This window comes from Dromiciops gliroides, chromosome 2, assembly GCF_019393635.1.
Source record: "Dromiciops gliroides isolate mDroGli1 chromosome 2, mDroGli1.pri, whole genome shotgun sequence".
Classification (NCBI taxonomy): domain Eukaryota; kingdom Metazoa; phylum Chordata; class Mammalia; order Microbiotheria; family Microbiotheriidae; genus Dromiciops; species Dromiciops gliroides.
In genome coordinates this window covers 396499746-396512368 of record NC_057862.1, presented here as the reverse complement: position 1 = coordinate 396512368, position 12623 = coordinate 396499746, and the positions used below count along the sequence as shown (strand labels likewise).

The 12623-nt window shown below is 49.6% G+C and overlaps 3 protein-coding genes across 3 annotated transcripts; 1 reads left to right on the top strand and 2 right to left on the bottom strand.

Annotated features, from left to right (window-relative positions):
- Window positions 1-1900: 1900 nt before the first annotated feature.
- UBE2C (ubiquitin conjugating enzyme E2 C) lies at window positions 1901-4706 on the top strand. The gene is made up of 6 exons (XM_043980039.1): window positions 1901-2063; window positions 2284-2311; window positions 2884-2970; window positions 3311-3515; window positions 3778-3837; window positions 4575-4706. Exons 1-6 carry the CDS (start codon window positions 1960-1962, stop codon window positions 4631-4633), a joined length of 543 nt encoding a protein of 180 aa, XP_043835974.1. The 5' UTR covers window positions 1901-1959; the 3' UTR covers window positions 4634-4706.
- A 34-nt stretch (window positions 4707-4740) lies between these two features.
- On the bottom strand, window positions 4741-6528 carry LOC122737997 (regulator of G-protein signaling 9-binding protein-like). The gene is made up of 2 exons (XM_043980037.1): window positions 6242-6528; window positions 4741-5868 (listed from the first exon to the last, which is right to left on the bottom strand). The coding sequence occupies exons 1-2, from the start codon at window positions 6438-6440 to the stop codon at window positions 5381-5383; spliced, it is 687 nt and encodes a 228-aa protein (XP_043835972.1). The 5' UTR covers window positions 6441-6528; the 3' UTR covers window positions 4741-5380.
- An 816-nt stretch (window positions 6529-7344) lies between these two features.
- Window positions 7345-12623, bottom strand: TNNC2 (troponin C2, fast skeletal type). The gene is made up of 6 exons (XM_043985605.1): window positions 12516-12623; window positions 9183-9234; window positions 8911-9054; window positions 8712-8826; window positions 8314-8450; window positions 7345-7613 (listed from the first exon to the last, which is right to left on the bottom strand). The coding sequence occupies exons 1-6, from the start codon at window positions 12516-12518 to the stop codon at window positions 7582-7584; spliced, it is 483 nt and encodes a 160-aa protein (XP_043841540.1). The 5' UTR covers window positions 12519-12623; the 3' UTR covers window positions 7345-7581.

The following is a 12623-nucleotide window of genomic DNA, read 5'->3' as shown; positions in this document are numbered from 1 at the left end:
CTGCTGTGCTAGAAGTGATCCATAAAGATAATGAGGTGCTCCCTCTATAAGGGAACAGGAAGGGCACAGGACCTGATGCTAAGGCTCTGGGTACCTGGCTGAAAAGAAGTTGTTTCTTTTCACTGTATTCAGAAAATCACCAGACTTGAGTAGCAGGAGATACAAGTTCTAGTCTTGGCAGTTTTCTTTTGTGTCATTTGACAAATCACTTGTTCTCGTTTGTATAATGAGGAGATTGGGTTGGATGATCTAAGTCCCCTCTTAAGTATGACATTCAGTGGTTTTACTATCTAACACTGAATATGGATACAAACTGAAGGCCTGGTCATGGTAGATGAGAAACAGCTTACTCCTGCTGTTAACTGGCTAACTTTGAGCAAATTAGTTGCCCTCTGGGTTTCATTTAGTGTTCTCATCTGTAAATGAGTTGCCCATCACTGGAAGTCTTCAAGAGGAGTTTAAGTGACCACTTGTCAGAGCTTTTCTGATGTCCTTACAACTCCCCTTCTACAGTTTCAGGGAGTCTCTAAAATCTGAATTTATACTTAAATAATGCTTTTTCCATGGATCACATGGTTTGTAAGTGTCCCAGGCAGGACAAGCACCCACCAGGTCTTCTGACTCCAGTTCCAGTACTATCCACTCTCATGCTGACCTCTTCAGCTTAAATTTTATGGGCGGGGGCAGCTAGGTGGCGCAGTGGATAGAGCACCGGCCCTGGAGTCAGGAGTACCTGGGTTCAAATCCGGCCTCAGACACTTAACACTTACTAGCTGTGTGACCCTGGGCAAGTCACTTAACCCCAATTGCCTCACTAAAAAAAAAAATTCTATGGGCCACTGCTCTGACAAACGAGAGTATTGGGAGTGTGCTACTCGAAGTCTAATGGAGGAGACAATGTACAAACAACTATGTGCAAATAAGCCATATACAGAACAAAGTGGAGAGGGATTTGGAAACGCTTCATGCTGGAGGTGGGATTTTAGCTAGGACTTGAAGGAGGCCAGTAGGACTGGAATGGGGGGGGGGGGTAGCAATTACTAGAGAAAATGCCCAGAGGCAAAGTGGAGTGTCTGTAAGGTAGGTGGGAGAGCTGGGGCGTGCTCTAAGATCCTTCCCCCCGCCCCCCATTATAGGCTCTGGTGCGGCTGGGTAAGGGGATCTAGAATGAAGAGGGCTAAGCAGGGCCATTAGAATAAGAGTTAATGGAGGCAGCTAGGTGGAGCAGTGGATAGAGCACCGGCCCTGGATTCAGGAGTACCTGAATTCAAATCCGACCTCAGACACTTAACACTAGCTGTGTGACCCTGGGCAAGTCACTTAACCCCAACTGCCCCGCAAAAAACAAACAACAACAACAAAAAAACAAAAAGAATAAGAGCTAATGGAGAGGAGATAAAGGCCACCTGGACAGAAAGAACTAAGGGCTTCCTCCCCCACCCTGGGTTCCTGCGCCGTCTCTGGAATTACACCTCGAGTGGGAGGAGTGGGTTATGGTTGCTGAGCCTACAGCTTGAGATGACCCCTTAGGTCCCTTCCAAGACCCTGTGCCTCACCCTCTCGGATGGGAGATTAGGAACCTAAACCCTCCGTTGTCTCCCCGGTTTAAATTGTTTGAATTTACTGCTTTCCCACGTGTACGTTTCAGTAGCCCTTTAAGGATCCACTTTCCCCAAAGGCCACCAATCATCCACAATTTCGTTGGTTAGTAGACAGTCCCAGCTACCAATCGTCGTCTCGGGAACGAGCCCCTGCTAGCCAATCCTGTCATTCTGGTGGGTGGGTTTACAAGTTTCTAGGTGACAAGGCACGTCGGAGTGATCCATTGGTTGGATCAAACCCAAGCCTGTTTCCGATTGGCTGACACCACCGGAGGGTTACAATTCAAACGCGGGCGAGCGGTCCCGGAGCCCTGCAGTTGCCGCCTGGGAGTTTCTCTTGCTTTTTCTCTGGTCCCCCATGGCCTCGCAGAACCGCGACCCGGCTGCTGCCAGCGCCGCCGCAGGGTCCCGTAAGGGGGCCGAGCCTGGGGCGGGCGCGGCCCGCGGATCCGTGGGCAAGAGGTAAGTTTCCAAAGTCAGGGGGCCGAGGGGCGGATGGGCTGGAAGCCGGAGGAGGGAAGGAGGGAGGGCAGGCTGGGGAGTGAACACCCCTTCAGCCGGAGGTCTGGCTTGGGGCCTGGGGAGGAGGGGGGCCGCGGGGAGAGGGGGAGGAAGTTTGGGGTATGACTGGACTGGACCTAATTCTAAGTAACCGAATCCTTCCCCTGCCCCTTTTCCGCAGGTTACAGCAGGAATTGATGACCCTAATGGTGAGTGTCTGCCTGGGCCAGCCCCAGCAGTCAAGAGGCCCCTGACGAACTCCCTGGCTCCAGCCCAGTCTGACATACAGCTCTTCCTCCCTCTTCCCTCTCTCACAGAGGCAAAGACCCAGCTGAAAAGGGATCTCGGATTCCAAAATCTTCCCCCGCCACACACTTTGTTTTTGTTTTGTTTTTTGTTTTTTTAGCTGAGAGGCCCCTAGAGAGAATGTGGGATTTTACAACTCCACCTCTAATCATTAGCCTTCCCCAGGAGGATCGGTTGCTGACCCCCGCGGCCCCCCCCCCCCCCCCCCCCCCCCCCCCCCGCCTCCAGCTCTGCTTGTTTCCTCCCCCTCCTCACTCCCCACCCCCACCCCCCCAAAAAGCAACCTAATCAGCTAAGTTGCATTTTATTGAAGTCAGCTATAAGCAGAACAGTACGACTTTAGGCTGCTTCCCTTTCACCCAACTATTCTCCCTCCCCTTTAGAGGCCCAGGGTCTTGGAGAAGGGACCTTAGAGATCATCTAAGGCTGCATGCTCAGCAACCCATCCTAGAAAAGGTTTATTCTTCCTCTGCAGATGTCTGGAGACAAAGGAATTTCTGCCTTCCCAGAGTCTGACAATCTCTTCAAATGGGTCGGGACCATCCATGGGGCTGCTGGAACTGTGAGTATCTAGGATTGGAAGTGGGTGGGACACTGTGCTTCGTGGTATGTAGATGAACTGAGAGATCTGGTAAGAGGGGATGAGAAACCCCACCCCAAAATAGTGATAAGCTTGCACTTCCCACGTGCTCTAGGTGGGGCATATGGTGATAACACCATTTCATAGATAGAACTGAAGCTCAGACTTGCCTATGAACCTAGGCAAAATAGGGACTAAAACTCAGGCCTTCTGATTCTTCTAGTGTTTTTCCCACTGTACCAAAGTGCCTCGGGGTTTAGAAGTCACCTCAAGCCCATCCTATTTCATTCACTAATTTATTTGGGTGTTTCTTCCTCCCCAGGTATATGAAGACCTGAGGTACAAGCTCTCCCTGGAGTTCCCCAGTGGCTACCCATATAATGCTCCCACTGTGAAATTTGTCACACCTTGTTACCATCCTAATGTGGATACCCAAGGCAATATCTGTTTGGACATCCTCAAGGACAAGTGGTCAGCTCTGTATGATGTCAGGACCATTCTACTATCTATCCAGAGCCTGCTGGGAGGTGATGTCTCCTGCCTCATTGGGATTTCCTCTCTTCCCCTGCCCTCACCCCTGGCCTTCCCCTGATGTTTATGATTTTCCTTTTAACCATCTTGTAAGTCAGAACATCAAGTCTAGAAGGGTCCATAGTACACAGAATGTCAGAAGCCATCTAGTCTAACCATTCATTACTCCACTTCTGAGCCTGTTTCCCACCAAACTCCAATTTCCCTTAGGGTAATGTTTCTGGACCTTCCTTCCTAATATGTTGTCTCCACCTACAGAACCCAACATTGACAGCCCATTGAACACACATGCTGCTGAACTTTGGACAAACCCCACAGGTAAGTCTTCTGCTAAAGAGGAACTCCAGCCCTTTCCCTAAAGGATTTAAAATGAAAAACTCCTCCCCTGTATAGATTCAGCTCCTTGTCTTTGAGAACATTTAGGCAAATAAATGATGCCTAGGTAGAATGATAAATCTCTCCATGGTGGTACTTTTAAGAATAGCTGTTGGCAGGGCAGATAGATGGTGCAGTGGATAAAGCCCTGACCCTGGATTCAGGAGTACCTGAGTTCAAATCCAGCCTCAGACACCTGACACTTACTAGCTGTGTGACCCTGGGCAAGTCACTTAACCCCAATTGCCTCACTAAAAAAAAAAAAAAAACAAGAAGAATAGCTGTTGGCAAAAATTCAAGGAGTATTTAACTAAAATAAGTATACTCAAGTGAATGGAACAGAAGGAAGGGGGGGGGGCGCCAGTTTGGTCAGTTTGGGAACAAACACTGGACTTTGGTTAGGAAGAGAATAAATTCTACTAGCTTCTAGCTCACCAGGAGATTTGGCAAAGGCAGAGTACAGACCTAACACCTACTACTGCAGACACCTCCCCTAGGAATGATTAGAGGGAGAGGGGGCCGTCTGGGATCAAGGAAGAAATTAAAGAAAGTTCCGGGCCAGACTACCCTACCAAACTATTAGACTTGATGTTAACCCTTTGGGAGTTTACCAAAACACTGGCATGTCCCTGGAAACCCTCAGGCCAGTTGCTTACCTACTCATCCTGTTCTCTCCCCAGCCTTTAAAAAGTACCTGCTGGAAACCTACATGAAGCAGGTGACTAGCCAGGAGCCCTAACCCCAGCTGCGCAGCCTATCTTCCCTTCATCTTGTTCGTATGTGTATGTGTGTGCGTGCATCTTTTCCCCTTCCTCATAACCTGTCTTTTCTCTTCTGTACAGGACTGTATCATACTGTTTTCCTTTTTTCTCAAACTCTAGTCTAGCCCTCAACATTAATGTATAAATAAATTTGGTTTTGTTTTTTTAAAAAAGCTGTTGCTGTGTTGTTTGGCTCTCTGGAGGCATGATGGGGAACTAATGAGCTATAAGCTGAAGCCTAGTCCTACAATTCCCCAGAGTCTGGGCTAGTCTCTAGCAAGCAGCGTACAGTGTCAGAGCTAGATAGGACATTAGAACACAGGCTGTAGAATGTTGTGAATCAGAAGGAATCCTAGAACTGTATCAGCTGGTCCAAACGGCTCCTCTACCACAGATGGAGAAAGTGAGACTTGGACATAGCTAATTCAATGGACCCAGAGCCTGGGCCTTTTGCTGTGTGGTTTTATGTTCCTTCACTATTCTCCAGCCTCACAGCTGTTTTATATCTGTAGCTGCACTTCAGCCTTATTCTTGGGGTTAAGAGACTTTATTTCTCTCTTCTAATGCCCCCTGGTTGTCACACATCCTGCTGAGATTTAAACTGGGAAAGAAAGTGACTTATCAGCCTTACTTCCATCCAAGTGGTTCCCCTCCTGTCAAAGACTAGACTTCTACTGACCTCAAGGGGAAGGGGAGAGATGTCCCACACTAGGCCTATATTCTTTTCATGCCACTATACAATGGGATTGAAGCCTGAGTGGAGCCCGGACACAGCATCCCGGAGGACTTCTCCCAGCAGAACCCTCAGGGCTAGGTTCTTCTGCCCCAAGACCATCCACTGTGGCCTCCACACTCCACACAGGTACATTGACCTTGGTCTCCATCTCCAAGAGCATTTCTTCCAGGCGTTGTTCCCATTGGGCCAGCTCTTCAGGCAGCTCCCCCGCTCTTTCAGAGGCCTTCCCACTGGGCCGTCTCAGGCTCCATCCCTTGGGCCCAAAGGATGTGACCCCAGTATTGACCAACTGGGTCCCTGGGGCCGGAGATGGCAAGGGGAAAAGCTGGCTGAGGTCATGGGCCCGCCCCAGATCCTGCAGGAAAATTTCCAGGGCAGATAGACAGAGCACCCAGATCCGCTCCAGCTCCATCTTCACCTCTTCCTCCTGCCTGCCCCCTGGTTCTGTGAGCTCGGCCAAAAGCTGATTCCGTAGGCCTGTTGGGGGACGGGAAAGAGAAGGCAAACAGCAGGGGCAGCCAGAGTCAGGGAAGGGGGAGGGCAGGCAGGGAGTTAGATTTCAGTAGCTACAGTAAGAACTTTAAAAGCTCTGGGCCTCGTTTTCATCGGCTGAAATGATCGCCAAGGTCCTATGATCTGGCCAGCAAGTGTGGCCAGGTAGCCTAAGAGGCCCCTTAGTCCACCCTCCTTTTACAGAAAGGAATGCCAGGCAACAAAGCAGCAGAGGGGGATTGGAACCCAGTGTCTGTTCCAAAAGCTCTGCCCTTCCCACTCCGAGGCTTGAAGTCCCCTGGCCCACGTGAGCCCGCTCCCACCCCTGCCACCAGCCCCCTGTGCCCTGGCCGCTCACCCAGACTCAGCTCGAAGCCCCGGCGGCCACTCTCCTCCAGAGCCCGGCGAAGCCTCCTCCCGTCCGCCGAGCTGCCGACTCCCAGCACCAACTGCCTGTAGCTCGCAGTGAACCTGTTGAGCGCTTCGTACGCCGCCCTGCACTCGGCCACAGCCTCCCGGGTTTCCCGGACCCTCTCCCCTGGCCCCGCTCCCCGCATGCCTCCCCCTGGTCTTGGCGATCTTGGCCTTGGCCTCAGTCTGGAGTCCCAAAGCCCAGGCTCTCTCGCTTCCAGCCTCCGCCCTTGCCAGCGGCCAGCCCCTTCCCCACCCCTCCTGCGCCCGGAGAAGGCGGAGACAGCCAGAAAGCGCCGGCCCACCAGCTGCCTAGCTGCATGGTCTAGCTAGCTTGCTTTGCCCTTGGCCCCGGCCCTTCTGGGTTTGATCCCCGCCTCTTGCATTTCTCTGTATGACCACAAGCAAAGCTCAGGCGGAGCCTCGGGTTTGTAGTTGGCCCTCCCCACGCCCTCCACCTTCAGGTGCTTCACACTGCCCTCAACAAGCTACTGCCCAGTGATTATCTCGGCTTTCTATGAAGACTTTCTGAATGGAGGGAACCCCTGATCTCCGAGACCGCCCATTCCTTTTTGGAAAGACCAAGGTCACACTTTGAGATTGCAGGAATCGATAAGGTTTTTTTCCTCACATCAAACCTTAATGGCAATAGCTAACATTTCTACTTAGAAACAAATCCTTTAGGGTTTGCAAAGGACTTTAAAATTGTCCTCACAAACAACCCTGTGACTTGGGTAGTTATCCCCATTTTGCCAATGAACAAACTGAAGATAAGAGAGTGACTGGCCCAGTGTCACAAGAATTTTGATTTAGATAAACCCAGCATGGGGCAGCTAGGTGGCACAGTGGATAGAGTACTGGCCTTGGATTCAGGAGGACCTCAGTTCAAATCCGCCTCGGACACTTAACACTTACTAGCTGTGTGACCCTGGGCAAGTCACTTAACCCCAATTGCCTCACCAAAAAAAATTAAAAAGTAAAATTTAAAAATTGATAAACCCAGCATTCTCCAGCCTAGGAGTAAGAACAGCCCAGACCCCTGAGACAAACTCCATTTGAAATCTTTTTTTTTCTTTTATTAGTGACATTTACATATTCCTGGCTCAAGAAAGGGAAGGAGAGAATGGAGGGGGAATATCACATAAGGGAGGGACAGGACAACAGGACAGTGGAGAGGGATGAAGTCCTGGATGGTCTCAGGGAGATGGGAGCCAGTTGAATCTCAGCTTGAACCATTGGGGGTGAAGGGCAGGGTGGGGCAAAACAAGACTGAGTTGTACTGGCTTCTTACTGCACACCCTCCATCATCTTCAGGAATTCTGGAAGAATAAAAAGGAGAGGAATCAAAAAAGGTATCGATGAGATCACAGAGTTGGGGGAGAAGGCCAAAGACCTGAACTGCACTACCCACACAGGCCTGGCTTGCCCAGGTTTATCGATTCATACAATTTAGACCTGGAAAGGAACTCAGAGACAAAGGACTGAGAAGTCCTTCAGTTTATAAAAACAAGCCCAAAGAGGACAAGTGATTTGCCTTAGGGTGCTTAGGTAGTAAGTGGCAGTGCCCAGCTTAGGCTCACATTATCTGACTTCAAATGAAGCACCCTTCACACTACACCCCTTTGGAACCCACTTCTGGACTAGAGGACAGAACTGTACTGTTGGTTTTTCTTTTCATCTTTGTATTTCTGTCCCAGGACAAAGTCCCACCCTCCCTGACTCAGCTCTTAGGGAGAATATCTGCTTGCCAGTGTATGTATGTATGTATGCATATTACAGGATATCACAGCTGGAAGGGACCTCAGAAATAAAGTCAAATTCCCCTCTTTTATTTTTTTTTAAATGGTCCCAAAGAAAGAAAATGACTCATCCAAGGTCACAGCAAGTTGGGAGGCAGGGCTAGGATTGGAAGCTTCCTATTACCAGTCTCTGCTCCTCCAAAAAGCCCCTCACTCAGAAAGTGCCTATTCAATACCCCACCCCCCTCCTGTTTTTTCCAGCTGCCTCCTCAGCCCTCACCGTCAAAGTCAATGCGACCATCGTTGTTTTTGTCTCCATCCTTCATTAAGGACTCGATCTCTTCATCTGTCACATGCTCTCCTGAAGCCCGGAAGATCTCCACTAGCTCCTCAGCATCAATATAGCCATCTGCATTCCTAGGTGGGGAGAAGGGGGAGGGAAGGGAAAGGGACCAGGTGCTTTTCAGGTAGCCCCTCAGACTGTGACAAGGAGACTGCCCCACGTACACATTGCAGGGAACCAAAGGATCCAGTGCTGAAAGATCATTTAGTTCTCGTCCTCCAAGGCCTGGGACCCAGAGCTACTCAGCCCCCTCTTCCCACTTCAGCCCAGCCAGGCTCACTTTCCTTTCTCCCCACCCCCACCTATACACCTTCCCAGCGGGCACTGGGCCTGACCTGTCAAAGATGCGGAAACACTCGGCCAGCTCCTCCTCGCTCTTTCCTTTCGCATCCTCTTTCATCTGGCGCACCATCATGACCAAGAACTCTTCAAAGTCAATGGTGCCGCTGCCTGCGTCGGGGAGAGTGAGTGTCAGAGGCCTTGGCCAGGTGCAGTCACCCTCTCCTCACCCCTCACGGGGGATCCCCAGCTCACCATCTTCATCCACCTCCTCTATGATGGCATCCAGCTCCTCTTTGGTGGGTGTCTGACCCAACATCCGCATCACTGTGCCCAGTTCCTTGGTGCTGATGTCACCGCCGCCATCAGCATCAAACATGTCAAAGGCAGCTTTGAACTCTGAAAGAAAGCGTGGCAGAGGAATGACAAGGAGGATGTGTTAACCTCGAGGACTGGCACACTCATAAGTCCCTCCCCAGCCAAGAACAGTCCCTTCCACTGCCCCCTCCACGCCCATAAACACTCACCAGCGATCATTTCCTCGCTGAGGAAGGACCGGGCTTCTGCCTGCTGGTCCGTCTGCAAGATACAAGGGAAGAAGTCAGGTACCAGAACTCAGGGAAGGAGAAGTGGAAGAATAAAGGGAAAGGGGTCTCCCAGGGTTAAGACCGGAAGAGTCGAGCTCTTCCCACTGTTGAACCTGGGTTTGGGCTCCTATTTTACTACTCATAAGCTTGGGCAGGTCATTCACTTTTCTGGGTCTCCATTTCCCTATCAGTAAAATGAAAGGATTGGGGGGCGGCTAGGTGGCGCAGTGGATAGAGCACTGGCCCTGGATTCAGGAGTTCCTGAGTTCAAATCCGACCTCAGACACTTGACACTTACTGGCTGTGTGACCCTGGACAAGTCACTTAACCCCATTGCCCCATTAAAAAAAAAATGAAAGGATTGGATTAGATCATCGTTAAGGTTCCTTCTAGAGCTAAGCTCTATGATCCTATGAGTTTCGGAGCCCTCCAAAATCACCAGCTGGTGGCCAGTCTTTTAATGATTAATTTCTTTTTACTTATTAGTTAGACCAGTCCTTGGACAACAGATATATTCTCTCTATACCCAAAGTCTTCTCAGTTTGGTAGGATCTGACATCTTGTTCTGCCATGTCTTTAGTCCAGAATTGTGAGGAATCTACATAAATATTCACTCCCCCAACACTAATGACATTCAAAACCTAGGATTCCTAGGTTTTACATCTAGGAAAGGGTATTCTTTTCAAGGGGGTCAGCCAAGCGATACCACCCCTGTTCCTTAACATAGCGGAGCAAAGGGGACTAACTGATGGTCTCATTCCTCCCACTTCCTCCTTCACCAGGCTGAGGCTGAGGTACTCTCCATAGAGGGCATTATAGATTAGAACCGACAGGGGAGAGCAGAAGTCTCAGCCACCAACTGTTGGAAAGAATGACAGAATATTAGAGATGAAAGGGCCCTTAGAGATCATCTAATCCAACCCCCTTATTTTATAGAAGAGGAAACTGAAGACCTTACAGATTAAGTGATTTGCCCAAAGTCATAGGGAAGTATATGGAAAAGCTGGAATTTGAAGCCAGGACTTCTGACTTCAGTACACTATCCACTACCTCATCTTGTCTTGCTTTTGGTTTTTTTGTTTTGTGGGTCAATGAGGGTTAAGTGACTTGCCCAGGGTCACACAGCTAGTGTCAAGTGTCTGAGGTGGGATTTGAACTGAGCTCCTCCTGAATCCAGGGATGGTGCTTTATCTACGAAGCCACCTAGCTGCCCCTCCTATCTTGTCTTAATGGAGTATAACTGGGTAAAATGCTTAACCTTTTTGGGCCTCAATCAATTCCTTTACTAAATGGGGGTAATCATATGTCCCTGCCAGGCCTTGTGTGAGGCTCTGAGAAATAATGTAATCTAGCAGGGAAACTCCAGGTTAGGAGTCTGGAGACCTGCGTATGAGTTCCAGCACATGTCATGTGTGGTGGTAGGTAAGTTACTTCCCTTCTCTGGGTCTCTGTTTCTTCATCTGTAAAACTGAAGGGGATGGGGGCAGCTAGGTGCTACAGTGGATAGAGCACCAGCCCTGGATTCAGGAGGACTTGAGTTCAAATTTGACCTCAGATACTTGACACTTACTAGCTGTGTGACCCTGGGAAAGTCCCTTAACCCCAACTGCCTCACAAAAAAAAAAACAAAACCCTGAAGGGGATGGACTAGATGATCTCCAAAGTCCCTTCTAGCTCCAGGAATTTATTAATTATTTATTAATTTATTCCTATTGCCTGTCAAAGGGATTTGAGAAGTCTAACCCTGAGGCCTAAACCCAGAATCTCCACATGCCCAAGCATGAGGGATCATAGGACCCCTTCCCCTCTCTCCACATTCCCTCCCCCCTGCCATGTCCCATCCCAGGCCAGAGGACTTGGCTATTCTTAGGCTGAGGCTGTAAGAACAGCTGGGCCCAGGCTCCAGTTACTCCTCAAAGAAGGATCGGAGGACAAGGAAGGAGGGGGCTGGGAGTGGGGGGCACCCAAAATGAAAGAATGCCGCCTTCTTCAAAGGCCTGTAGAATTTAAAGCTGAACAAAACCTGAGCCCAGTACCTTAGCCCCCCCATTTTGTAGGTTAGGAGGAAACTGCAACCCAACAGGCACAAGCAGTAATGAAATTTGATCCCAGTTCCCTTCATCTAAGTCTGGTCTTCTTCCCTCTCTACCACAAGCTATGTCTTTTCATACTCCAGAGCCCCTGCCCAAGGGCCAAGGGAGCCCCTCTGTCTCTGGCTCCTTCTTCCTTTCTCTTGACAGTCTCTCTGCCCTCCAGGCTCAATGACCCAAAGTCTTTAGGATTCCTACCTAGTCATAGCCAGAAAGGGAGGCAACTGTGGCAAGGACCCCATGCTTTCTGGTGCTCCCAAAAAGCCGAAGTGGGCAGATGCCCTAAGTCCTAAATCCCCAGGAGCCTTCTTTTCTTTTTTTTCTTTTCTTTTCTTTCTTTTTTTTTTTTAGTGAGGCAATTGGGGTTAAGTGACTTGCCCAGGGTCACACAGCTAGTAAGTGTTAAGTGTCTGAGGCCAGATTTGAACTCAGGTACTCCTGAATCCAGGGCTGGTGCTCTATCTACTGTGCCATCTAGCTGCCCCAGCCTTTCTTTTCTGTGGTCAAAGGAGACCAAGATAACATTACCCTTTCATTCTAAGAAAACTTCCAAAGAAAGACTCACAGGCTTGAATGAAGGAACAAAAAGATCGAGAGTCCTATAGGCTGATGCCCCCATTTTACAGGTGAGAAAACTGAAGCCCAGAAAGGCTCCATTAATTGACCAAAGGTCACTCAAATTGTAGATGCCAAAGCTGGAAGATGAACCTATGTCCCTCAATTCCAAGTCCAGCACACTTCTTACCATACAATACTGTTTCTATGTCAGGGAGGACAGTTGAGGGTTGGGGATACTTTGGGGAAATTGCTCCTTCTTCCAGGATAGCCATGTTCCTAACAACTTCACTTATTCTCAATCCATAAGTCTTAGAGCCAGAAAGAACCTGAGGAAGACAGTCGCCTCATTTTACAATTGAAGGAAAAGGGTGGGGGTGGGGGTGGGGGAATTCAGATGCCAAGTCACATACATAGTAAGTTGGTGGCTGAGCCAAGACTTGTACCCAGTATTCTCAATCTGTGTTTTCCTCTACCCCATACTGATTCTTATCTGGGCTGTTGCCTGGACTTCCTAGTCTCTTTGGGGACATATTTTCCCAAAGTCCAGGGAAGATTCTCCCCACAGATTTTCTGGGGCAGGACAAAGAACTCAGGATGGGAGATTGGGAAAGGGAGGCCCACTTACCATGGTGACTGATCACTCCCCCTGCTGCAGTCAGTCCCAACTCCTCTGCACTCCACACCCAAAGGCTCACCACCACCTCAGTCCCCAATATTTGTAGGGGCTCCTGCT

Bases quoted from the DNA above. Each gene is read 5' to 3' on its own strand.
- UBE2C (XM_043980039.1), top strand. From the start codon at position 1,960: ATGGCCTCGCAGAACCGCGACCCGGCTGCTGCCAGCGCCGCCGCAGGG. The intron at 2,064-2,283 runs GTAAGTTTCCAA...CCTTTTCCGCAG, and splicing joins CGCGGATCCGTGGGCAAGAG to GTTACAGCAGGAATTGATGA. The intron at 2,971-3,310 runs GTGAGTATCTAG...CTTCCTCCCCAG, and splicing joins TCCATGGGGCTGCTGGAACT to GTATATGAAGACCTGAGGTA.
- LOC122737997 (XM_043980037.1), bottom strand. From the start codon at position 6,440: ATGCGGGGAGCGGGGCCAGGGGAGAGGGTCCGGGAAACCCGGGAGGCT. The intron at 5,869-6,241 runs GTGAGCGGCCAG...GTCCCCCAACAG, and splicing joins GGGCTTCGAGCTGAGTCTGG to GCCTACGGAATCAGCTTTTG.
- TNNC2 (XM_043985605.1), bottom strand. The intron at 8,451-8,711 runs GTCAGGCCCAGT...CTCCCCACCTAG, and splicing joins TGTTTCCGCATCTTTGACAG to GAATGCAGATGGCTATATTG. The intron at 7,614-8,313 runs GTGAGGGCTGAG...TTATTCTTCCAG, and splicing joins TGGTCGCATTGACTTTGACG to AATTCCTGAAGATGATGGAG.